Below are 27,910 nucleotides of genomic sequence, written 5' to 3'. Positions count from 1 at the left end.
CCTTGACCTGACCTTGCATCTAATATAAAACGGTCAAATTTAATTTCACTGATACTATCACTTACTGATATTATCTTCTTGATTCTGTGAAAATTTCATTAATTTTTAAATATTAGAAATATGAGAAGAATCCTACCTTAAGTAGTTTTTGAAATGTGTTTCTTTTTTTTATTCAGACTGGGGGTACCTTTTCAAAGAAAAAAAAGGACCTAAAACAAAGATATTAATTATTTACTTTAAACTTAGATCTTTCCATACGTATGTGTGAATCTTAGCTTGAGAGTGTGTAAAGTGTGTGTGGGGGGGGGGGGGTAAAGGGACACAATCCTGGAACCCCTCCTTTCAAAAATGGCTGGATCCGCCCCTGATTTCATAAGCTCACTGTGTCTAAATAAATAAGACCTGAACCCTGACAGAGGCGTGTTTGTTTCTTCGTACACCACCCACTGTTACAAAGGTAAAATATTTTCTCATTCAAGAAACACGAGGAAAGAAGGTCTTGTCACAGGAATAAATTTTAACTGATCAAAGCCAGAGATTGCTCCAACCAATCAAATTAAAGCAAGCAGATCAACAGACAAGCAGCTAGATAGACTGACAGAACAAAAACTTTTTACCTCCAAATCTTCTATTTCTTGTGCATAAAAAAATAAGGGTATTAAAATTTTTATGAAAATGAAGTGTTAGTTGTTAGTTGTACCAGTATACGGAAACTCATTCGGGTTTTAGTTTAGAATTTATACACGCCCCGTAGCTGGTTCTCATTTGTTAAAGAAGAACCAGATTATCAAAATGGAATACCGAGGAATGGGTCGATTCCCTGGGCAGGCTTCTAGATTTAGATACAGTCGTCCTGGGCTCCCCATCGCGCGGCCAACTAGAGCTTTATTGTCCACACCAATGCGAGCTAGGTTTGAGCCTCCCAGGGAAGTTCGACCCCGGGCTTTCACGCCAACGCCCAGGGGCACCATACAGATGCCATTCCGTGGGTTTAAAGCGACCCCCATGATTCCCGTCCGTCAGCATGGCCAGGTGTCAGATCACAAGACAGAAACAAAAAATGATACAGGGAAAGATTATGTATCGCCAAATTACAGAGGACCAGAAAAAGCTGGTAATTATTGCTTCATCTAAATCTACTTTCATTTTAGCAGTGTGTTATATTTTGGTTAAACTTTGTTCATGTTGTTTGTCAGGACAGCTGTCAGTATAACAAGACAGAATTGTAGCTTTTTGGGACAGAAAATCAAACAGTTTTTATCACCCCTATTTTGATTATTAGTTTTACTTCAGAAGCATGCATAAAAAATAAGGGGCTAAGTATGCTTTGACCTACTCTAGCATGCTAGAGGTTTATGGCGAGATACTTTTGACTTGGCACTGCATAACCTCTAGCATCTATTGTTAAAATTCTTGCAGCTGAAACCCCAAGTGGAAGCGTTTAATTAAAATTTCATGCTTTGAATATCAGCGAATGATTTGAAACAAACAAATATTCACTATAGACCCTTTTCCTATCACATATTTTGTCTAGGAGTTATTCCTCTTAGCCCCCATTTTGTTAGTATTAATTTACCACTTTGAGCAATGAATGTTAAACATGCAAGAAATACACGAGGGAAAAAGTGTTATCTCAGAGTTCTTGAAATCTTTCGGTCCTGTCGGCAAAACGGATAAAAACAACCAAGGACCGATTGCTTTTTGTTCAGTGTCAGTCCAGATGACCGGTAATTGTTGAAAGAAGAACTCTCACAATCCAACCAAATTTCGTACGAATTCCCTATCCCTATAACCGACATTAAACACTGTTAATCTCTCGTATTAGCAATAACTCCATTTTTTTAAAAATAGAAGTAGAAATTGAAACAAGTCTTCTGCTTAAAATTCGGGATTGGAATGCAGAAAATCTGATGAAACAACTCTAGTTTACTGCAACAAAATCTTGAAATTCGTTTTCTGACCAGCAATCAGAATCTGCAAAATTAATGTGAAGTCAAATCGAAAATACTTCTGGTGACAAATTGAAATAATTTCGATTTTGATTAATTAACAATGATGTATACTGAATGAAATAGATTTTATGATTTCTTGTGACTTAAATACCCCATGCACAGTGTACGAAATTCCCGTCCGCCCGCACGCCCGAGACGTACTAATTCGGGAGCGGACGTATAAACTTTACTCTGCATCAGCCCGCTTGGACGCACTGATTTTACCCTATTCCCAGACCCTCCATTTTTTTTGCAGATAAATGTTTTGAGAAGGTAAAGACCAAATATTTCAACGTAAATATAAGCCATAATTCCCTCAGACAACAAAATATCAACAAAAACTAATCAATAAATCTGTAAAGATATGAAGAACAGCAGTATCGTCTTTTAATCTGAATTTCCTCTGTTTTCACGCATGATACGATGTTTTCTACTTTCCAGATATTTTGTGCATTTTTAAACTTACAGGATTAGACAGATATCAATCATTCACACGCCTTAAATCAAAAGAATCCATTTGTATTAATATTTATAATGCTCATGTCGTATACTTGACAAAGCTAGTGTACTAAATATTCAACACTGACAATATGAACTTTCATATATTAGCATACAGAGCTTTTGTTTTTAACTAATTTTTGTTTTTAATTAAATCAAAGATAAACTTACATAAAATTAAATCATGTAACAATATTTTTGCCCTCTTCATAATTTTAGATGTATATAATTTTATATAAGAAATAAACATGATAAAACATCAATTTCTTTTTAAAATATAAATTTAATTATATATTTTAAGTGTTAAAATTGCTAAGAACTGAAATTTAAAGTAATATTTTTTTTTTTAAGAATTAAATCAAGCAGACTCCTGATTCTATCATAAATGTGTGTGAATATACCTATAAACCTTTATATTATTAAATATTATTTATCATGGCAATAAATGTAAAAAAAAAAAAAAAAAAAAAAAAAAAAAAAACTAAAAGAAAAAACGACAGTGATGTTTTATTTTTCCTAACTTCATATTGAGAGTCTTCAATGAATGAAATTTAAATCTTAGTATTTGTGTACAAATTAAATTCCAGTGGATGTGAAAAAAATGTACAAGTTTGAGTGTGTGTATCCTGAAGTTTATATAAATGCGCGGGCTTGCTAATTTTCAGCAGGGCTGACAGACTTTTTGAGTAATCAGCCCTGCTGGTCCACCTGAATTTTTTCCGAGTTTCGTACACTGCCCATGCAAACACGTAAGGTATCTGAAAATAACTTGTTTACAGTTTATTTCATGCATTATATGTTCTTGCCAAAATATGAGGTGGAACGAGCTCGTTAGAAAATGGCCTTCGGATGTAAGAGTACGAGGTAATGGTATATTAGGAGCGTAGGAACATTAACTGAGGCTTTTACTTGTTGAAGTAGTTTTGACCCAAACCTTTTTAGCTCACCTGAGCCGAAGGCTCAAGTGAGCTTTTCTGATCACAGTTTGTCCATCGTCTGTCCGTCCGTCCGTCTGTAAACTTTTCACATTTTCGACTTCTTCTCAAGAACCAATGGGCCAATTTAAACAAACTTGGTACAAAGCATCCTTGGATGAAGGGGAGTTTGAATTGTTAAAATGAAGGGCCAAGTCCCCTTACAAGGGGAGATAATCAAGAAAAGACAAAAATAGGGTGGAGTCATTAAAAAGTCTTCTTCTCAAAAACCTCTAGGCCAGGAAAGCTGAAACTTATGTGGAAGCATCCTTGGGTAGTGTAAATTTTAAATTGTTAAAATCATGAACCCGGGCGATAGGGCGGGGCCACAATGAGAAATCCAAGTTTTACATAGAAATATATAGAACAAGTCTTTAAAAATCTGCTCAAGAACCACTGGGCCAGGAAAGCTGAAACTTATGTGGGAGCATCCTTGGGTAGAGTAGATTTTAAGTTGTAAAAATCATGACCCCGGGCGATAGGGGGGGGGGGGGCCACAATGAAAAATCAAAGTTTTACGTAGAAATATATATATAGGGAAAATCTTTAAAAATCAGTTTCAGGAACTACTGGGGCTGAAAAGCTGAAAATTATGTGGAAGCATCCTATGATAGTGTAAATTTTAAATTCGATTAGATTCCAAATTATGACCCATGGGGTAGGATGGGGTCACAATAGGTAATCTGGTAAAGAACAGCATGGTCAGAGCTACTCAGGTGAGCGATGTGGCCCATGGGCCTCTTGTTGTACTTGTGCCAACTCATCTGATTTCATCAGGTTGCACCTGATGTTTTGACCCATAATGCATTTTTTCCCCATGACATGGCAGATCATGCTTTAACCCAATCTTTGCCAAACAACCCAAAGATCACGGGATTTTTTTGTTAATTAGTTTGCACTTTCAGTTTCCAGTTATCAACTCAAACTTGGATCTGTGTAAACAATGCAGATAACTTTGTACAGTAGGCTGTTAGTCTGTGTACCTGGACAGATTACATTAATGAGAAAGCAGAGTTAGCAGACACATTACTTGTCTAATGAGCTAAATGTTGTATGAAAAAAACTACAGTACTGTTATTGATGTTTTGGGAAAATTAATATGTCAATGAACATGCTGAAGGAAATTGCCTATCCCAGCAGTTTATATATGTCCCTGTTCATACCTAATGTTGAACTAAATTTCATTTGTTGATATTGTGGGCCATTCCATCAGATCATCATGATCATGGCCTTGTCAGACTTGTTGAATTTTTTCAAACGGTCATTTGGACTGATGTATTTTTAAAAACTATTGGTCTAGACAAATTTTTACTGGCCTTGCGGACAAGATCTACAGATATCCACAATTCTGCCTTGTATCATCAAAAGAAAGGGCATCTTTTTAGTAGTCACTGTTTGTTTTGACTAAAGAACCCAGATATTTGTGTACATAGAGAACTTAATTGAAGTCTGATAGGGTAAGAAGCAAGTGTTTGATGTGAAAATCTTAATTAAAAGATGCAGAATCTTCCCCACTTGTCAATTTCACTGCTATCAGAGAAGTGCTACCCTTACAGGTGCCTGGATTAGTTAATTAATAACTCTATAGAAATAAATTGGATAAATTGAGGAAAGGATGACATATACTGGTATGTTTTCTATTTTAAGAGCCTGTGAATTAAAATTTGCCATGCATGAAGTTAAAGCATTGCTTTGAAAGGCAACCTGTAGAATACACTTTTTATAATTTTTTGGGGGTTGATTTTTTAGGCATTTGATGTGAGGCTAAAAAGTTGTTACTACATGTATAAAAGTAAGATCTAGAGTGTAACATTTATCTTTAATAATAGGTTGTACAAAGACTTCGGGGTCTAAACAGGCTTGGCCCTGATGCAATTTTTTTTCAAACTTAGAGCACTGCTTTTAAATAATTTTTCTGTGATCTTGATTATTTGAAATTTGAAAAATATTTGCAGGTTCTGTTACCTCAAAACAAAATGATAAGGACAAAAAGGAATCAGAAACAGCAAACACAGGTAAGGCCATTTCGGTTTAATAAAAATATTGTAGCGTCTGTCTTTTGGTACCCCCACTCCCCCACCCCACCCCAACCTTGTGTAATATCCTATGTATATAAAGTGAATCAAATAATTTCTTTTATTTTTATTGATTAAAATCCATAATAAACATGATCAATATTAGTTTTCTTTTTTTGATTTTTTTACAGACAGCAGTTTAAAACAAGAATCAGCAAATGGAGGCACTTTGAAGTCAACAGAAACAGAGTTACCACCTAAAAACCAGGAAGCAGAGAAGCCCTGTCTGGTTCAAGCATCAGATCAATCTTCATTTTATGAAGAAACAAGTCAAGATTCCAGTTATGATGAAACTGCCAATCAGGATCCATATTTTGAAGCCTCAAACAATGAAGATTCAAATACTGATCAAACCTCCAATCAGAATTCATATTTTGATGAGGCAGCCAATGAGAACTCATACTTTGAAGAGTCGTCCAATCAAGAATCATATTCAGAGGAAGCATCTTATCAGGACTCATTTCCAGAGCAGGGGTCAAACTTTGACACTTACCAGGGTGACAAGGGGGGGTCGAACACAGGTCAGGGGGGTAAGGATGCTGGGGGAGAGGGACAGGAGAAAGAGGAGGAGGGGGAGGAGGAATCAGATGAAGAAGACACAGGCTATTGTCAGTACTGTAACATGCCATTTGACAATGATGATGTAAGTGTCTTTATTATATTAAAAAAAAACCCACAGCATCAAGCTTATTTCATAAAAAGCATAGTTAATACATATACTATATGTATTAAATAGTGAAATGATTTAATGTAAACTAGCTTTCTTTTATATTCTCCAATTGGCTTTATGTAATGTACCATAGAAAAATATTGCAGAAACATATTTTGGATTTAAAAAGCTTTCTGACAGGTAGTGTATTACAACAAAATTAAAAAATTATGAAGAGTCTATAAAAGTCATATTTTTAAAATTTCTCTCCATTGTTCTATCCCATGTCGATCCACAGGCATACTGGAAGCACACAAGGGGCTTGTTACACACTCAGAAGGTGATGGAGGCAGAAAATGCTAAAAAGAAGGGTCAGGAACCAGACAAGGAACCAGAAAAGAAAGGTTTGTCCATAGAACAACTGTAAATGTTTATATTTGAAGAAACTAGGTGCACAGCATTATGTACCAACCATTAAACATTCACAAACAGAATGATTCTGATTTAAGTCATGAAACTTCATTTACTATGAGCAATCGCAAATGCTGAAGCAAAGCTAGAATGTCGTAGAAGATGAAAGTTACATGTATGTAGTCATCCATGATTGTGAACCTAGACCAATATTGAAGCCTGTACTTTCATGTTTAACATCTTTTTCTTACAATCTTTGAAACTCATTCATATGGATTTATGATTATTGAAGGACGTTAAAGAAGACTCAGCAAGAGTATGTGTATTTGACTTTATTTTTCAGATATTATAACTCCACCTTCTTTTGGGTCCACCATGATGGAAAACAAAGCTTCAGAGAGAGATCTGAAATATCTCAGACTAGCAGGATTAAGTCCTCATATGGGATGGGGGAGAGGATCTAACAGGGGTGGATATCAACCACCAGCGAAAGATGCCAGCAGAGGTCGGACAGAGTCGGGGTACAACCAAGGTCAAGGACAGTCTGGGTACAACCAAGATCAAGGACAGTATGACAGAGGGACTCGAGGATGGGGGAGGGGTCAAGGTTACAAAAGTCAGGGTAAGAGTTATAGTGATGGTACATATATGTCAGGGTTTGGTCAAAGAATCAACCAGGAAGAGGAAGCAGAGGGGTATTATGGGTATGAAGAGGGCAAACAGTATCAGGGATATGAAGACCAGGGTGAAAACTACAAAGGGGCTGGTGATTACAACGATGGAAACTTCAACAGTGAAAAGGAGGGGAATGGGGAGGAGGAGTACAACTTTTACTCCAGTAACTGGATGGACATGGACAAGCCCCCCGAGAAGATCCCCCTGGGGGAGAGAGACTACTACCCCGACGCGCTGGGAAAACAGCAGTTCCCTCCCGACTTCTACTGCAAGGTGGGCAAAATATCTCACTGTAATGTAGCAACCCGCGCTGATCACCGTGTGCCATTAAGAATTGAACAAAATTTCACATCACTTCATTTCAACATCTTTAGAATAACGTTTTCTTATCGTTATGTAAAACAAAACTTATATATTTGGAAAGAGGATAAATTAAACTTTTGATCTATGTGCATATTTTTATGTTTATTAATTCATAAAAGTGTTTTTTGAAGCGTTAAAGTCAATACACACCGGTAAATATCGATAATGGCGAGTTTACAAGATCCGCGCGTGGCCTAATTATACGAGGTTCACGAGTCTAAAATGCGGCAGTGAATATGCATGGATCTATGTCTCTCTACAACATGGAAGTTGTAAGTAAACCGAAGTCCAATAATTACCGAAGATACGACACCCCAAAGTTAATGCGACCCTGCCTGAAAAGTTTTCGGTAAGTAGTTTACTTACATATATAACTTAAAGTGCACATTCTGAAGTTTCATTTGATATAAGTTTCAACCCTCTGCAATAACATTTAGCCAACCGCATTTTAGGTTAAAGGTCAATTTCATTCATAAATTCTCACGCGTCACCGGGCGCCATCTTGGAATTTTACAACTTGAAAATACTACGGCTTTCAAATACACGATTTACCTAAAAACTAAAGCATATTTGGTCCTACCATCATTGAATACTTATCAAACAGATTAGAAAGATGATTTAAATTAGTTTATTTATTACTTTTGACGGGTGATTTCCACAATCAGTATAGTACAAATAGTCGAACGAATTTCCTCGGATGTTCAAATTATCGTAATGTTTTCTTGATTGTTATATCATATAATCTTTTTTCATACAAAAGGAATGCCTTATTTTTTCGATATAAATTATTTATATAAACTCTTTTTCATACAATATTTTTCAAACCAATATAATTTTGACTATTTGAATACATCTCCACATGAACATGGTCATGCTCTGATCATGGTGAACAAGGAATCCCGTTTTTTCTAAAACTGTGAGACGAAATATTCCCAGTCAAATATTAAATTATAGTCAATAAAGATGAATTATTTTTATTCAGAGGCATATAAAACCATGTCTCTGGTTGTATAGAAAATAACATAAGCTGACAGTATGACAATTAACACAGTTTACACATATTTTGAAAAATATTATTAATGCACTTCCCTTAGGATGTACAAAGTCATATAGGTTAATCTTTTTTTTTTAATTCCTCAATCTTGGAATTTTTTCTACCAAGATTCCATATCAGTGTTTAAATATTTTTTTTTATTATATTTTCAGATGTTGCCATACACAGCTGGAGTTTTGGGACTGATAATCAGCTGATTTTTCAATCTTCCAAGATAACATGGATGTCACCATATTTGTGTTTTCCTAATAAAACTATGAATTTTTATACAATATTGTCTTTTTTATGCATAAATGCTTTGAGATAGAAAAATAAAAACAGCAGAATCAGAAAGATCATAACTTTTTCAGTCAGAGTAGCAAGTTTTATAAAATTCTGCCAAGTAATAAATAAATTAAAAGGAAATAACTACTTTTTTGAAATGTGCCGGGTCCATCCACAAGCGAGTTGACACCTATCGTTACTGTAGCAAGAAATTCTAGAAAACGACTGAAATTTTGCAACTTTAAACTCCCATAACTTTTGTTCTACTCAAGATATCTTTATGAAATTAAAAGTATTATGCAAGTTTTAAGAACCTCTTTCCAATGACATAAAATTTGTGTACAATTTCCCAACATAAAAAATCAGCTTGGGTTGCTACTGTAATGGGAATCTCCCTCAATATGTATTTTTATAGCAGTATGCTTTGGGACTGTGGTCTTAAGCTTCATGTACAGTATTTATATTGCTTTAATAATGATTTCAGCTAAAAAAGATTGCAGTGGTAGTGGGTGGGGGTAGGGGAATTTTAGATGTTGTAACACTTGTTTATGAGCAAAAAACTATTTTTTCTTTTTGTTTCTTTTTGTGTAGGCCTGCGATGTCAAGTGCACTAGTCAGAAGAACTTTGAGATGCATGTGGAAGGAACCAAACATAAAATGGTACGCTCAACTCTTATCATCAGCACAAGGCTGTCATTGAATATTATGCAAACTGTCAAAGAAATATTATTTTGAAATGGTTTAATTATTTAGAGAGTTAATGAGATCATGTTTTTGTAAGTGAATGTTTGTGTGAGTGTGCAAGAAAGAGTTACTGAAGTTAGAAGAGAGTTGAAAACTCAGATTGCATAATTATAATCTTACAAAAAGACATTAATGAATAATTGCTTAAACATGCAAGTCAAAACGTAGAATTTTTAAATATTTAAAAGTTTAACATAGTTGTAATACATATTAATGCAGACTCCTTGAATTCACTTAAAAGTGATCACTTTCGTAATTTGTCTATGCTTGTAATATTTATGCTTAAAAAAAATCACAACCAAGTTGAGTGTTAAAGTGATAAATGGAAAATAGGGTAAATAATACTGAAAATCTGAAGACAGATTTCTCATAATTACAAATGACATCATTTTTGCTGCTCTGAAAACAGAAATTAAACTTTTGTAAAAGTTTAATTATTGAACACTTGACAATGAAAAACAAAGAAAAATGCCACATGACATTTAAATCAAATTGCACATAAAAACAAATATTTTGACATTACAAACAGATATCCATGATTGTGATAAAATACTGTAATAAATGATTACTACTACATTCAATTTATAGTTATTAATTCAAGTCATATCATGTGCATAATTATATGGATGGTTACAAAAAACAAACACAAACATGACAAAATGAATTTAACCACATCTTTAGCGCATACAAATTACAAAAACTTTCTGCTAAAAAAAACATAATTTCCCCTCCTTTCCAAAGGGAAACCCAAAATAAAACATGAATTGTTTAAAATATTTAACACCCCCCCCTTTATAAAAACATATTAAAACTCGCAATACAAATTAAAAAAATAAATTCACCAAAAAAAAAAAAAAAACACACACACAAGGAAAAAGATATATAATGAGAAAAATTATAAAACTAAACAATATATTGTTTATATTTTCAATCCTCGGAAGAATTATGACTAAAATAAATATTATATATTTATGCTTAACAACTGGTAGTATACGTATAATGTATATCTATAAACTGTTGCACACAGAGAGGAAATTGGCAAAATAGACAAAAAAGAAATGTAAGGAGAAAAAACAATAATTTTAATCCTCTTGCCAATTTATTCCTTAAAAAAGATGTTTGTCTTGGACCTTAATGGGTTTCAATTTACTTAATTTTTAAGGAATGAAGAGGTGCATTATCTCCTAGGGAGGGAATTGTTAGTGAAATGTAATATAGCAAGTTGTGAAGAGATTTACAGAGAAGATGCATTTCTGTAAATTCAAAGAATGCATGCAAACAAATCTTTTCTTGATTAGTTTTTAATCAAGGAATATAGAAGATTTGATTGCAACTTTAGAAAAAACTAAATCCTTTTAATTTACTCAAACTTGAAATGTGCTAAAGAATACACAAGTTTTGAGATTATCTCCTTTGTTGCACTGTTTTGTTTCGGAGGGGAGTTTTGTTTCCATGTATATGGATACTTTTTGCACCTCTATTGTAGGAGAGTTACAAAACTCTCCTACTTGGGTATTTCCCCATTATTGCTGCTGGAATACCTCATGTTGGTATACATGTATTACTTGGTTGGTAGAAATAAATTTCTCAGATAGTGTTTATATCTGATGATGAGTGAACATCAATTGGTGTCTCTAGCTATTAGCCGATTTATGCTAGCAGGCACACAAAAGGTTGCTGAGCTTGCTAGCCATCTATGGATTGTGTTAAAAAAAGTTGTTTGACTAAACATATAAGTTGATGCATCTTCAAAAGAAAATGATATACATTAATTTCTTTTGAAAATGCTTGCAATGAATATTTATGAATATTATTTGAAAAAAGTTCTGCTCATACTTATAAATATTAATGAGGAATATCCCAGCGACGGAATTATGATCTGGGACATTTTCATCAGAAATCTTTGTTCTTTGAAAATTTTTTGGTCTCTCCTTGTTTGGATATAGCCATGGTAACAGTACCGAGCATTCCACTTTTAAAATATCAACATGAAAGTAAACTATAGTCATAATTAATATGCCATAATTTTAAATGTCTCTATATTCCCTGAGATTTTGTATTCATTATCAGTAAATTCCTTCTAGCAAAACAAACATAATTTTACCATGAATGCCTATAACCAGGAATACACTGCTAAAATTGCTAATGACTGTGTTCCAAGTTTTATTCGGTCTCACTTTATGAATGCTGGTACATGTATTCAGTATTCACTGAAGAGAAAAAGCAAATCTTGCAGCAGATTCAGAGGCTTGTTCAACAGAATGAACGTTTGTGAGTGCTGGCCAAAATTCCTTAAATTTTTTAAAAAAATGTTCGCGAAGCTCGCTCTGTTGAATATGCCTCTTGTTTGTGGAAAAGAATGAACACACAAACTGAATTGAAATAGCGTGGGGTCATTAAATCAAGTAGAGAAATCTCTAGGACTCATCCCCTGTCAAGCTGTCAAGGGCTGTGGGATTATGTCATTATAGGCAAGGAAATCCCCCGGCCCCCTTTTTGTCTTACGAACAACCCTGCATGGCTTGCAAATACATTTCAGTACATGTATTTGCAAAGAAAAATAAAATTAATATTTCATTGTAATATATGTTTATTCAATATATTAAGCAATCTGGCAAATTGTTCCCTTATCTTTTATATATGAAAATATAGTATTATTATTAAAAGTAAAACTTATCTGAGTTATGATTGTAAGAATAAGTTATATTTTTTTCTTTTTTGAATAACTTTTGGCATGTTTAAAATTCTGAAATGGGTTGAGTGATTTTACATTTATACAGATTCAAGATAAAGAATTTTATAAATTTATTTTTATTTATTTATAAATTTTGATAAACTTGTCCAATACTGACTTTGGGGGGCATGACATTTTATGGAATTACATGTATGAATTTTAATTACTATAAATTAAATTTAGTAGTCTTTTTCTTGTCATTACATTTTATGGAATTATAAATTAACTTAAGTTAAATTAGACTTTTTCTTGTCTTTCACAGAAAACTTTACTTGGAAAGGGAGGTAAGTATAACTTACAGCACATTTCTAAAAGAGATTTTTAGAAATGATCAAATCGAAAAAAGAACGCAATTTTCAAAGGTCTGATAACCTTTGAGAACATTTCCAAATATTTTGCTAAATATTTGGAGAAAGCTTGACGTACATAATCATTGTTTTAATTGTCCAGATATTATTCCCAAATGGTTTTCTATTTGGGAATGCAAGAATTTAAGAGGTCTGTATAAAACATTTCAGAAAGTTGAAATGTTTTAAAATTTGTTTAATGATATGTCATTACATCATTCTGTTCAAAATTGTTTCTTTGGATGGATAAAGCTACAAAAAATGAATTTTGGAGATTTTTAAAATCTCATTAAAAATCATTTTTTGTAAGGGAAAAATAGATATCGATTACCTAAACCCTCAAGTATTTGAAAATAATTTAATGTTAATGTTACTTAAGTAGGAATTCAGATAAAAACTAAATAATAATTCTATCAAGGAAAGAATAACTAGAGAATATGAGGTGATTGATAATGTTTGTGAGAGAAATGAGGGTTTGAGAGCTGAATGTTGGGAAAAAATAAACAATTATGTGTGTTAGTAAAGATACCCAAATTTGAAGTCTTGGAAATGTAATGTTTTAGAGAGGATTAATATGTTGCAATTTTATGTTCATGGCATACATATGTGTCAGACTTTTGACTTGTCATATTTTTCCCTCTAAAACGGAGTCATCTCTAAACTTCTTATTGAAAAATGATATTTTAAAAAATGTTTGCATTTGTTGGACAGAAATTTAGATCTTAATGTTTGTGTTTCACTGTTTTATTTTATGATCATTTCTATTGTGGGTAGTTGTTTTGATAATTTTTATGATTTTAAAAAAGTAAGTTGAAAATCAGTTTTTAAATTTTCTCTTTCAATGCAGTTATATTTTGAGACAAAAATATAAAATGCTGGATTAATTAATTACAAATTTCTTTAAGAGTTATCACAAATTGCATTGAGATTAAAAAAACTCTTAAATGTATAAAAGTAAAGTAAACTACTAATTAAAATAATTAAACAATATTGAATTAAAATTGTGAAGGATTTTCTCCATGCACAGATACATTCAATGCAAAAGAGGAAGAGAAAAAGAAAATGGTTGTAGAGTGTACCAGCCATAATTCAAAGGTGGACCACCTAATAAACAAATCAGACCAAGCCATTGTTGGTAAGTTATTTGTAAAATGACATACTGCATCTTCCCTAGTCAACAGTTTCCGATGCAAGATGAAACTCTGGCCATCTAGCTGATGAAAAGGTGACAGCTGAGAGATGACTGACAGTTAACTGAAAGGTGACTGAGGGTTAACTTAAAGGTGACTAAGAGTGAACTGAAAAATAACAGACAAAAGGTGACTGAGAGTGAATTGAAAGGTGACTGAGAGTGAACTTGAGGGTGACTGACAAGTGACTTAGAGATGACAGCTGAAAGGTGACTGAGAGTCAACTGACAGGTGACTGAGAATTAACTGACAGGTGACTGAGAGTTAAGTGAAAGGTGACTGAGAGTTAACTGAAAGATGACAGCTGAAAGGTGACTGAGAGTTAACTGAAAGATGACAGCTGAAAGGTGACTGAGAATTAACTGACAGGTGACTGAGAGTTACTGAGGAGTTTACTGATAAGAAACTGAGAATTTACCTAACAATGACTGACAGTAAACTGAAATGTGACTGAATAAAAAAAGCCTATGAAATGTAGTCACTTTTCCAGACTTCACTGATCGGTTGATTTAATGGCAGAGTTTAAACATGTGTGATTTCCTCACTTCTCATAAAGTGTTTTGTTTATTTTTACTAGGTTTAAAGTATGTGACTGAGTTCCGGAAACCCGACCCAACGGTCCGACCCACCTATGTTTGTAACCTTTGCGAGTCCAAGTGTGACATGAATACTGTACTTTCACACGTCACTGGCTTCAGACACAGATCGAACTATTTTGTACGTGGTTTAACCAGATATCAGTTTATCAGTTCCCTGAACAGAAGATTTGAATTTAATGTTTTTAGTGAAAGCTTGCAAAGCAATTTTTTTCTTAATTATCATAAAAAAAATTAATACATATATCAAGTGGAAAAGAAATAAAAAATAAAATTAAATATTATTCTTGAACTATGTGTGTGCATGTGTCAAAATTACTTTCTCCAATATCAGTTGTTATTTAACATAAAATTTTATTGCAATACAGAAAGAATGCCATCCTGATATATACAACCATATGACATCTAACACTGCCAAGAAAAAGTCCGAACAGAATGCATCCGCAGAAGAGTTCGCTGCCGATTGTATGCAACGTGACGGTCGAGGAAAAATCAGGGTCAAGATGGAGATTGATTCAGCCACTGAAGCTGTTGCCGCAAATTTACTGAGTAAATCTGGCATTAAAATGGAGACCTTCATATCAGGTTTGAATTACTGTTTTACGATGTATGGTCATAAAAGAGTCATAATTAAATGAAAATTGACAACAGATTTCTGCATATTAATTTTTTTCTGATATGGATGAATGAGTTCGTTTAAATCCTTCTGAATCAGTACGTTGAATACATGTACAATTAACCATATTTAATTCAAAATCATAAAGGAAATTATTATTTGAAAATTTTTCACAAAATGAACATTTTTCCTATGCTCTGGTCTTTATCATTTCATTTATATTGGTAACTCCTAATTTATAAGACTAAGCTTGTATTCAGTTTTTCTTAAAAAAATCTTATTACAGTAAAACTCAGTTATAACGAAGTCACAGGGAACTATGACATTACTTTGCTATATCCATAATTCGTTATATCCATATAAGGAATTCATTAAATCTATATAACGGGATCCCAAATAAATTCACTATATCCATGAATTCGCTACATCATATTAAATGAGTTTTGCTGAATGCCTCTGCTGCATTTTCCTGCTTTCATACATTTAGATACCTGGAACAAATTAAAAATACTTGATGTTGCTTTGTCTTTTTCAGTCTTCGAAATAACCTGGGTGCCCCTTGCCCGGGACCTTGTAAATTTGCCATCGGGCACGTGAAAATTCTAAAATTACATGCCCAAAGGGCATGTGTGAATTTTCTTTCAATTCACAATGTTTACTTGCCATTTCTTCTGTCGTACCCCAGTAATTCGCGTAAACTTGCTATGTAATGTCTTAGATGAATTGTCAGTCAACATTTGTCTTGCCTTACATTCTCGATACGACCTGTCAAATGATTGTCCATCGTAATCATTAAAGTGTTTGATTTTAACCTATTTGTTTTCTCAAAGTTTCGTTTTCTCAAAGTTTGTTGCTAAATTACGATATGTTTATTGATGCCACGTGCAGTGGACTGCTGTCATGATCCTATTTCTGAAATTCAGTTCAGCTAATCAGCCAACGAAAGACCTGCATGCGAGTCAAAAGTTGTCAACAAAAAGTCAAAAACACATACGAAAATGGCAGACAGACAGTCCATGGTTGATTTAAAACTCTGAAAACAATTTAAACTTAAGATCGAGAGAATTTAAAAACAGAAACACTGTCCTTATAGTTAATATAAAAACCTTATTTTTTTTGTTGCACAATCATATCTGCTATATGAATGAATTTTGAGTAGGGCATGTACAAAGAAGTATATGCCTTGCGGTATATTGCATATATTTGCCCCCACAAAAGTCAAATTTTGAAAACTTCCTGAAATGTGCTGAATTCAATAAATTGTATGAGAAATATAAATTTACAGAAAATATTATAGTGTCAAAGCAGTGTATTCACAATTTTTGTTTTTGTGACGTCACAAACTAGTCTGATTTTATATCCTTTTTCAGAAAGAGGACAAAATGGACAAAATTTCAACAGTTTTAGCTTTAAAATTTATAGAGCGCAAGTTTGTTCAGGAACAATATTGACATATTTCATTGATATTATCATTCTACAAATTATATCAAAATACTGATCCTGAACACACTTGCGCTCGGTGACTTTTACTCAAAATATCGACAAAATATGTACATTTTTCTGTAAAATTCATAAAAAACTGAAATTTACGTCATTTTTGTGACGTCATTACGTACATATGGCGTCATTACTTATGAAAATATTCAGTGCTTTAAAGTGCTTTGAAGTCAGCATATACTCCCCTGTTTAAGAACTTAATCAAATATATCTCCATCAAAGTTTGATTTCGGGGGCAAATATTGGTTATTACCGAATAAAGTTCTTTCAGTGGGCTGGGTTAAAATGATCTGTATACATGCCCGAAGGGCAAGTGCTGAAAAAGAATTGTTGTGAAGACTGCTTTTTAATGATTTGTGCAAAACCATTAAATAGAAATTTTGTGTATAATTGCTATGATGAGAAAAGAAATGTGTATTTTATAGATCTGAAAACCAAACCTGAGCAACCATCACCTGTTCCAGAAAAGAAAGCCAGAATCAACCCTGTTCTCCTGGGACAAGGTATTCTGGGATTTTTACGAAAGGAAAGATTTGCTGTTAATCAATTTTCATTCGGGGAAACTCTTCTTTTTTTTTTTTTTTCGAGATTCTAGTATTGCTAAAGATTATATAGAGCAATTAGTACGATTTTTGAAAAATTTTGTTTTCCCTTATTTGAAATTTGCTTCCAAAAAAAGCAATTCTTTGCTAGAATACATCATGTATGCAGTGTATTAGATGTGACATTTAATTGGCATGAAATGATGCCAAATTTTCATAAATGATTTCAAATCTGTATTATTTTAGTCTGAATGTTTTCTACTTTCCAGACCAGCCTGAGCGAAGTTTCAATAAGAGGGCTTCAGATAGCCAGTATAACTACACATCAAAATACCCCAGGGGGCCGGGCAACAGGTAGGGCAATAACTACACATCAAAATACCCCAGGGGGCCGGGCAACAGGTAGGGCAATAACTACACATCAAAATACCCCAGGGGGCCGGGCAACAGGTAGGGCAATAACTACACATCAAAATACCCCAGGGGGCCGGGCAACAGGTAGGGCAATTACTACACATCAAAATACCCCAGGGGGCGGGGCAACAGGTAGGGCAATAACTACACATCAAAATACCCCAGGGGGCCGGGCAACAGGTAGGGCAATTACTACACATCAAAATACCGCAGGGGGCCGGGCAACAGGTAGGGCAATAACTACACATCAAAATACCCCAGGGGGCCGGGCAACAGGTAGGGCAATAACTACACATCAAAATACCCCAGGGGGCCGGGCAACAGGTAGGGCAATTACTACACATCAAAATACCCCAGGGGGCGGGGCAACAGGTAGGGCAATAACTACACATCAAAATACCCCAGGGGGCCGGGCAACAGGTAGGGCAATTACTACACATCAAAATACCCCAGGGGGCCGGGCAACAGGTAGGGCAATAACTACACATCAAAATACCCCAGGGGGCCGGGCAACAGGTAGGGCAATAACTACACATCAAAATACCCCAGGGGGCCAGGCAACAGGTAGGGCAATTACTACACATCAAAATACCCCAGGGGGCCAGGCAACAGGTAGGGCAATTACTACACATCAAAATACCCCAGGGGGCCGGGCAACAGGTAGGGCAATAACTACACATCAAAATACCCCAGGGGGCCGGGCAACAGGTAGGGCAATAACTACACATCAAAATACCCCAGGGGGCCAGGCAACAGGTAGGGCAATAACTACACATCAAAATACCCCAGGGGGCCGGGCAACAGGTAGGGCAATAACTACACATCAAAATACCCCAGGGGGCCGGGCAACAGGTAGGGCAATTACTACACATCAAAATACCCCAGGGGGCAGTGCAACAGGTAGGGCAATAACTACACATCAAAATACCCCAGGGGGCGGGGCAACAGGTAGGGCAACCAGAGGGGAACACGTTCCACTTTTTTTCAGTCTGATTACCCCCCCCCCCCATTTCCCTCTTTCTTTTCTCAGTCGCCTGACAGTGAAAGGAGGAGGGGGTGGTTTTAATCAGACTCGCTTTTCTTCTTCCTTTAATTTACTTGTGTATTGTGGTGAATAACTATACACACATGCTCATTGGAAACAACTCTGAATCAATCTTTTTTTTCAATCCATTAAAGCCTTTTTGGCATTATTAGCCATGTTTTCCATTTAAACAATGATGCAAGGAGATTAAAAGTTGTATAATTTAAAATGTCATTTATCTTATTGCATTCATTTATATATGAAAATTTAAAATCCATCTTTATTTTCATTCAAGATTTTATTTTAGAGCACTTTAGACTATAGTGAAATTGAATATTAAAATTAAAAGTTATGCTTGATAAAATATTTGTTTATATTAGAGATGTGTATGGAGAACCAGGGGGCCCCAAACAGGTTTACGATTACAACCACAAGGGGTCACAAAGGTCAGTATACTAATCTTAGTGGAAGTCCTTATATTATAAACACTTGTTTTATAAGTTACATTTTAAACATCTCTTACATTTGCAAAAAATAACAAGAAATGTAATCAGCTAGTATATTCTTGAAACACACTTTTTATGCCCCCCTTCGAAGAAGGGAGGGCATATTGCTTTGCTGCTGTCTGTCGGTAGGTCTGTCAGTCCATTTACTTTCCGTTCATTTTCTTCACAACCGTTGCACATACTGAGATGAAATTTAGTATACAGATATATCACAAGAATATCTAGGTCAAGTTCTGTTTTGGGTACGATCGCACCATTTTTGACAGAGTTATGCCCCTTGGACTTAGAAAAATTCCAATTATTTGCAGTTTCCGTTCATTTTCTTTACAACCGTTGCACATACTAAGATGAAATTTAGTATACAGATATATCACATGAATATCTAGGTCAAGTTCTGGTATGGGTATGTTCGCGCTATTTTTGACAGAGTTATGCCCCTTGGACTTAGAAAAATTCCAATTAGGCCATACCAATTTCTAATATAGTTCGTCGGATTCGCCGCTTCTATTTATTACAAATGCAAATTATAATATTAAAAAAAAAATGTCCGCGCGCGCTTCCAAAAAAATCCGACTACAATTTTTTTTTCTCGACTTTTTGCACCAAACACACAAGAACTTTGAAACTTGTATGACAGATGCGCGGGATTTATAGTGAGATTGAAGCAGTTTGTGAAGTTTTGCACCATGTCTGTTTAACTGTTCATATGTACCAGGGGTGTGCAATTAGCATCCCCTGACGCCCGGGGCTAACATTTTTGGGGGTTGAGATAGTGGTTTTCTACGAGGAGGTAGCCCGTTGGCCTAGTAAAAAATATAACTACACACGCAATACATGAAAAGCACAACCGGTATTTTAACTCGATTTTGGCTATAAAATTCCCAACCAGTTTACATTTTCTAGACAACATACTCCTACTGTCGATAAATCTCCATAATCTTATCCATTTTGCAGAAGTACATGACTTATTTACTTCCAAAAACGATTGTTTTTTCCTAATCCGAATTACCTCTATTCCTCCGTTTCTGGTAAATACATGCAGCTATATCTTTAAATTATTTATGATCACTCAATCAACTGAAAGATAAGTGTTTTGTGACTCACATAAAATATATTTCTTTTGTTTTGAATGATTTAAGATGAAAACAAAATGAATTTAATTTCATTCTACATGTTCTAAATGAGCTAGTGCAATGATCAGAGAAAGGGAAGATAATTAATTGAAGTTCATTTTAATTTTATTTCATAATAATTTAAATATGACTGAATTTAATATTGAGAATTTAAACTTTGTCTTTAAAAAGAATGACCTCAGTACCCTGACTTTTATCAGCAATTAATTTCTTTTTCAACATTATTTTATAGTTTTGTTTTAATTTTTGCCCCTGTATTTGGGCTAGTAACTAATTGCAGCTGCCACTAGCCTGTGGGCTAGTGCTTGATTTTTTTAATTGCACAACACTGTGTACTATAGTTAAAAACAATGGGTACAAAGTTGTTTCATACACAGCAATAGAAATGGAAGCAGAGGAGATGTTTGAAAACATTACATTAAAGTAAAGTCTTTGAAATTTGACACATTTTTACGTATTAAAAAAAATCCCCAAAAAGTTAAGAATGATAAGTTCATGTGGTATGCAAATGATATCTATCTTTATTTTTTAGGTTCACGCTCTTTGAAATCACACTTTACTAAAAAATATATATATGTATTAATTATATTCGCTCGCCTCATAATTTTGAAACCCAAAATAAAAAATAATATTTATAAAAAAATTTCGCTCGCTCGCCTCACTTTTTATTTTTGAAAATCCGAAGAACTATTTTACAAATTGGTATGGCCTTATTTGCAGTTTCCGTTCATTTTCTTCACAACCATTGCACATGCTGAGATGAAATTTAGTATACAGATTTATCAGATGAATATCTAGGTCAAGTTCTGTTTTGGGTACAATCGTGCCATTTTTAGCTCACCTCAACGAAGTTGGGGGGAGCTTATGTGATACCCTCGGCGTTGGCGTCGGCGTCGGTGTCGGCGTCGGCGTCCCAGGTTAAGGTTAAGTTTTTTGGAGCAGTTTTCTTTTTAATTACTTCTGTGTCCTATACTGATTAGACATGCATGGAAGATGGTTTTAGTGTGTTTTATTGTACCAGACAAAGTTTCAGATGCTGCAATTTCAGCAAAGGAATTACCAGGTTAATGTTTTTGGAGCAGGTTAACATTTTTGGTGCAGTTTTTGGTGAGGGTTTCCTTTCCAAGTAACTATAAGCCTATGTTGACCAAACTTGCATGGATGATACATCTAAGGATGCATACTACTGTGCTTGCTTCGGATGCTGAATCTGACCTTCATTTTCCGGTTGAGTGAACAGGTTAAAGTTTTTGGTGTAGGTTTCATTTCCAAGTAACTATAAGCCTTATGTTGACCAAACTTGCATGGATGATACATCTAAGGATGCATACTACCGGGCTTGCTTCGGATGCTGAATCTGACCTAATTTTTCCGGTTGAGTGAACAGGTTAAAATTTTGGTGTAGGTTTCATTTCCAAGTAACTATAAGCCCTATGTTGACCAAACTGGCATGGATGGTACATCTAAGGATGTACACTACCAGGCTTGCTTCAGATGCTGAATCTGACCTACATTTTCCGGTTGAGTGATTAGTTAAAAGTTTTTGGTGCAGGTTTCATTTCCAAGGAACTATGAGTTCTTTAATGACCAATCTTGCATAGATGATACATCTAAGGATGCATACTTCCAGGCTTGCTTCGGATGCTGAATCTGACCTACTTTTTGTGGATGAGTGAAAATGTTAGTTTTGATGCATGTTTCATTTCCAATAAACTATGAGCCTTATAATGAGCAAACTTGCATGGATGATATATCTAAGGATGCACACTAATGGACTTGCTTCGGATGCTGAATTGGACATACATTTTTCAGATAATAGACAAGGTAAAAGTTATGGTTGCAGGTCTATTACCAAAAACTATAAGGCTTATATAACATTGTATAAACCAAACTTGCACAAATGCTGCATCAAGAGATGAAAACTCTCAAATTTGCTTCAGATGCTGGATTTTCATTACATTTTCATGAAGAAGAAGTAGTTTAAATTTTTTATGTAGGTCTATTTCAAAGTATCAGATCAAAATTGCTTTTAAAAATATTTTCATTTTTGGAATGTATACTTTTTGTTGGTTAATTGTGTGACTTTGCCTTACTTAAAGACAACATTCATTGAGGTGAGCTCTGTAATCTCTGATTACCTATGTTTGACAAAGTTTTGCCCCTTGGACTTGGAAAAATTCCAATTTGGGGGGAGGGGGGCATAAGTGTTTTACAAACATCTCTTGTTACACAACAAATTATTGAAATATTATTATAACAGAACTTACAAAAAAGCTACTAACAGGTAGTGATTAATTGTTCAAAATGTTAAATATTTGCTAATGGTGACCCTGATGTACTGTGAAATCAATAATTTTCGTAGTGGTTTAATTATGCCCCCCTTCGAAGAAGGGAGGACATATTGCTTTGCTGCTATCTGTCGGTTGGTCGGTCGGTCTGTCGGTCCACTTAGTTTCCGTTCATTTTCTCCACAACCGTTGCACGTACTGAAATGAAATTTGGTATACAGATATATCAAATAAATATCTAGGCCAAAATCTGTTTTGGGGACGATTGCACCATTTTTGACAGAGTTATGCCCCTTGGACTTAGAAAAATTCCAATTATTTGCAGTTTCCGTTCATTTTCTTCGCAACCATTGCACATACTGAAATGAAGTTTGGTATACAAATATAACAGATGAATATCTAGGTCAAGTTCTGTTTTGGGTATGATTGCGCCATTTTTGACAGAGTTATGCCCCTTAGACTTAGAAAAATTCAAATTATTTGCAATTTCCGTTTATTTTCCTGGCAACTGTTGCACATACTGAAATGAAATTTAGTGTACAGATTTATCAGATGAATATCTAGATCAAGTTCTGTTTTGGGTACAATTGTGCCATTTTTGCCCTTTGGACTTGGAAAAATTCAAATTTGGGGGGAGGGGGGCATAAGTGTTTTACAAACATCTCTTGTTTTAGTTGTTTTTGAGATATGAAGAAAGCCCTGAATTCATGACCACCTTGAAATGTAAAATTTCATAATGCATCACAGTACTCAACTCTTCTCCAACCTCGAAATCATATCCTCACAAACCAATTCCTTTCTCAGACCTCAAAAATTTGACCCAATGAAAATATGTAATTTTACAGTATTTAATGTATTACATGTAATTATGAGGTTATAATCACTTCAGAACAACTCTCTTGCACAATTTTGTAACTGTTTCTTCAATCCTTTTTTCCAATTTGGCATTTGCACTAAACAGTGGATTTTTTTTACTGTAAAAGTACAGTAATTTAAGTTAACATTAGAGAAATTAATGACAATTTTAACTGCCCATGTATTGAAGAGTTTATTAAAATGATTCTTTACGCAAATAGCATAGCGGGCTACTCGGGATCTGATGATCAGTTTAATCCCTACCAAGGACCCCCCACGGGGCATCAGACAGCCTACCCCCCAGAACAAGGTGCCCCCCAGCAGCCCCGCCCCCAGGGGGATACAGACGATGAGGACAAGGAACTGTTTCAGGAATTCCTGGAGTGGAAGAGGCAGCAGAAAAAGTACGGGGCTCTAAGGCTGAAGTTGTTAATATTTTTTTTCATTGAGAAAATTGTTTTATCTTATTTTTAGGCATGAAAATTTGGGGCATGAAAATTGGACACAGTTTTAGCAGTTTATTTCGTAGTGAAGTTTGTTGTGTTCTTATTTTGAGGCGTGAAGATTTTGGGCATCAAAATTAGACACAGTTTTAACAGTTTTGGCTTAAAAATGACTTAAACTTCTAAAGTTAAGATTTCAAGGAGTACATTAAATTTATGATAATTATTTACCATAAATTAAGGTATTTTCTATTTTCAGGAAAGCCAATCAAGGCTCACTACAAGGTAAATTCTTTTATGTCTTATCCTATCTACATGCATTTGTTGTTGATTTCATTTTTTTAAAATTTATTTTATTTCACAAGAAAGTAGAATAACTCTAATGGCAAAATGTAAAAACTAAGCCATTTACTCGACTCAAATACACCAATTCAGTGACAGTCAATTCTGTGTTGTTTTTCTTCAGGAGAGGATTCATCTTCAGTTCAACAAACAACTGATAAGGTAAATGATAAGATTATGTGCATCAGATTTTTGGATCATGCCTGAAAGAAAAAAAATATTGAGCAAATGTATTCAATATTCTTAACAGTCATGTATCTAATGATAATTTTACAATGTCCTTATAAATCTTTTACTGGCCTATTCTTGATCCTGACCTTTCTTCGGTTTCATTCTGTGTTGCATATCAAATTTACAGGGCATAAAGATGTTTAATGATATGTCTTCATGATAAATCTTCATGATATCTAGAAAAAAAATCACTATTTGCAAGTTTAGTACAGGAATGAAAAGACAGATGAATATGAATTTTAAATTTATTTGAATTTGATAATTTTTAAGTTGATAATTTTTAAGTTGAAATTAAAAAAAATGTTAAAATTGCAGAAACAACCTGATCAAGCACCAGATGCCCCAGGAAGCTCTGCAGCAGACATGATGTTTGCTCTAGTAAGTGTAAAATAGGGTTATCTTCCAAGTACCGTTCCATTCCTTCAAGAAATGGAACTGGGGCTCGTTTTACAAAAGAACTTACGACTTAAGACCAAATTTAATTCTTCATACAACTTTTTAATAAACTTTATATCGAAAATTATTTTAAACTACTTAAAAGAAATGTGGTAAGATATTTTTACACAAATAATTTTGAAGAGAACTATTAATTTTGCCAAAGAACTATATGCGGTATATTGCATATATTTGCCCCCACAAAAGTCAAATTTTGAAAACTTCCTGAAATGTACTGAATTCAATAAATTTGTATGAGAAATATAAATTAACAGAAAATATTATAGTGTCAAAGCAGTGTATTCACAATTTTTGTTTCTATGACGTCACAAACTAGTCCGATTTTATATCCTTTTTCAGAAAGAGGACAAAATGGACAAAATTTCAACAGTTTTAGCTTTAAAATTTATAGAGCGCAAGTTTGTTCAGGAACAATATTGACATATTTCATTGATATTATCATTCTACACATTATATCAAAATATTGATCCTGAACACACATGCGCTCGGTGATTTTTACTCAAAATATCGACGAAATATATACATTTTTCTGTAAAATTCATAAAAATCTTAAATTTACGTCATGTTTGTGACGTCATTACGTAAATATGGCGTCATTAGTTATGAAAATATTCAGTGCTTTGAAGTCAGCATATACTTCCCTGTTTAAGAACTTATTTAAATATATCTCCATCAAAGTTTGATTTGGGGGGGGGGGGGCAAATATTGGTTATTACCGAATAAAGTTCTTTTACAATCAACTGAAGTTTTTGGTCTAAGTCGTAAGTTCTTTTGTAAAACGGGCCCCTGATTTTTTCATCATATGATTATTAAAATCTCTTACTTCTGTTATCAGTTGTATAGGGTCCTTCACAAATTTCATGTACAATTGTATGTTGATGGCTGTATGCCAACATGTTTGGTAAATCAATAAATACGTTCTATTACCACTATTGAAGAGTTATAGTTCTTAGTGCGCTCTTTTGTGAAAATATCAGAGAATGTACAAATCTCGCAGGATTTCTGGGACAAACATAACATAAACATGTAAAAACAACACGTTGAATGTCGATGAAAAAATCCTAGCAAAATGCATATGAAATATTTTGTTGTTGTGGACTTTATTTAAATCAAGAGTAGAGATGACAAGGATATTAATTTACATCTATTGGTGATCATATGTATCTATTTATTGTAATGGTGCATTTAAAGTCAATACACATACCTCGGAAATGTATTTTTTTTAATGGATGATAAAGTTAGGGTTTTCGCTCTTTTTCATATGTCTTTTAGTTCTTCTATTCTTTGGTTAGAATGACAAATGCACTTAACATTTAAAATTAGATTGATACTGGCATATGTTTTGTATTATCCGCAATACCATGCTGTCCCAGTCAGACGACCAAACGCGCCTCTAATTCTGAAGAGTTCACTAATGGAAATACAACCTATTGAATTGATAAATGCTTGGATGAAAAATTTTAATCGGAAGAGTCCTTTTATAGGACCCTGTTCCTATTGAAAATATACTTTTTCCCCAAATTGAGGCAAAAATTTCTAATTGACTTGCAAATTAAATATTTCAGAGCTTTTATGTTGAAATAAAGTTGATTTGTGAGATATTTTATAATTATTCAGATTTGAATAGGGAATAAGTCCTCAAAATAATTAATGCTCTATTCAACAGAAAAACTTCATAAAAGACATCAGAATTTCCAATTTTTGCCACTTTTCCATTCAAAATTCCCCAGTTAAAGGAAACAGGACCCCTTACTAAAATGGATCAATTGATGAATGATGAATTTCATCACAATGCCATCTTTAAAAAATTATTTGGTTGTCATCTTTTGACCAACTGGTTAAACATGGCCAGACTCGAAACTGTTTTTTTTAACCTCCAGGAAATAATAATTTTTTTAAGCATTTGGGAATACACAATATGAAAATTTTGCATTGATTTTGAAATATTCTTTGAAAAATAACACCACCAATTTTTTACCCCGAGTAGAGAGAGAGCAAGCAAACATTACCCGTGGTATTTAAAAATCGCCCAATGGAGATTTGTATGTAAGTAATTTTATTTTCGTCGTTTTAGTCACAGACTATGATTAAGACAGAGGAGGATGCAGCTATGGCTCTACAGGTGTCTAACGCTCTGACGCAGGCCTTACTACAGTACAGGCTAAACATGCTAAAGCTTAGAATTAATAATTTTATAATGACTTTGTAACATACATAATTTTATGATGTATTATGATGGTTAAACCAGGGAAAACAATTTTAAGACCATGATAAATATATTAAAACTGTATTCCTTTGATTTTTCTTTAATTTTGTTTTCCCAATCCTTACATATAGCAAAATCTTGCCAAATTCAGAACATTTACCTGTCCATTTATAGTTAGCCTCAGGTCTGACTAGTGGTGCGGGACAAACAAATCCTGTCCAAACAACCAGTGCAGAATCCAAGAAACCTCACATTTCTTCAAAATCGAAATCAGCTTCATCCAGATCCTCAAGCAGGACATCTCAGAAAGCTCAAACCCCTGTGGTATCATCATCATCTGCAATCTACCCCCAAGGGGCTTCATCTTCAGCATCCTACCCCCACGGGGCCTCTTTATCAATCCCAGGGGCAGGTGGAATGACTTCAAATGTGGCCTACACAAGCAGTGCAACTACAGGCGTTCCACCCATCGCGGATCCGCTCCTGCAGCACATGAATCCCATGAATCCCAATTATACAGCTAATCCCACTGCCACAACTCAATATCCGGGAACAATTTCTACAACACAGTTTCCGGGAACAGTTTCTGCAGCACAACATCCAGGAACAGTTTCCACGACCCAGTATCAGGGATATCCTTATTATGGAGGGCAGTACCCATCTACAGTTCCAGAGGGGTACCAATGGGGGTATAATACCACCACTACCCCCGAGGAGGTACCCCCTCCCCCTCCTCCCAGAGAAGATCTACCAAAGCCACCACCAGAAAATCAGACCTACTAGATATTTTTT

At 34.4% G+C, this 27,910-nt stretch overlaps 1 protein-coding gene and 1 long non-coding RNA gene across 2 annotated transcripts; both read left to right on the top strand.

The window, feature by feature from the left end:
• The first annotated feature begins 752 nt into the window (after nucleotides 1-752).
• On the top strand, nucleotides 753-27,910 carry LOC134257632 (uncharacterized). Its single transcript, XM_062740224.1, is given in 19 exon segments — nucleotides 753-1,114; nucleotides 5,419-5,478; nucleotides 5,670-6,181; nucleotides 6,486-6,591; nucleotides 6,942-7,546; nucleotides 9,546-9,614; nucleotides 12,695-12,716; nucleotides 13,807-13,914; nucleotides 14,547-14,686; nucleotides 14,934-15,150; nucleotides 17,104-17,181; nucleotides 17,490-17,574; nucleotides 19,039-19,104; nucleotides 23,662-23,868; nucleotides 24,143-24,168; nucleotides 24,350-24,387; nucleotides 24,772-24,834; nucleotides 26,987-27,077; nucleotides 27,270-27,910. Coding segments are annotated over 19 exon segments (3,447 nt in total). The 5' UTR covers nucleotides 753-792; the 3' UTR covers nucleotides 27,902-27,910.
• Nucleotides 7,885-8,962, top strand: LOC134257629 (uncharacterized). Its single transcript, XR_009989962.1, has 2 exons — nucleotides 7,885-7,985; nucleotides 8,843-8,962. It is a non-coding gene; the product is annotated as an uncharacterized LOC134257629 (long non-coding RNA).

The sequence above is a fragment of the Saccostrea cucullata genome, unplaced genomic scaffold, assembly GCF_032062105.1.
Source record: "Saccostrea cucullata isolate Sc308-1 unplaced genomic scaffold, CSIRO_AGI_Scuc_v1 ctg941, whole genome shotgun sequence".
NCBI classification, from domain to species: Eukaryota; Metazoa; Mollusca; class Bivalvia; order Ostreida; family Ostreidae; genus Saccostrea; species Saccostrea cuccullata.
This window is presented reverse-complemented; position numbering and strand designations above follow the sequence as displayed.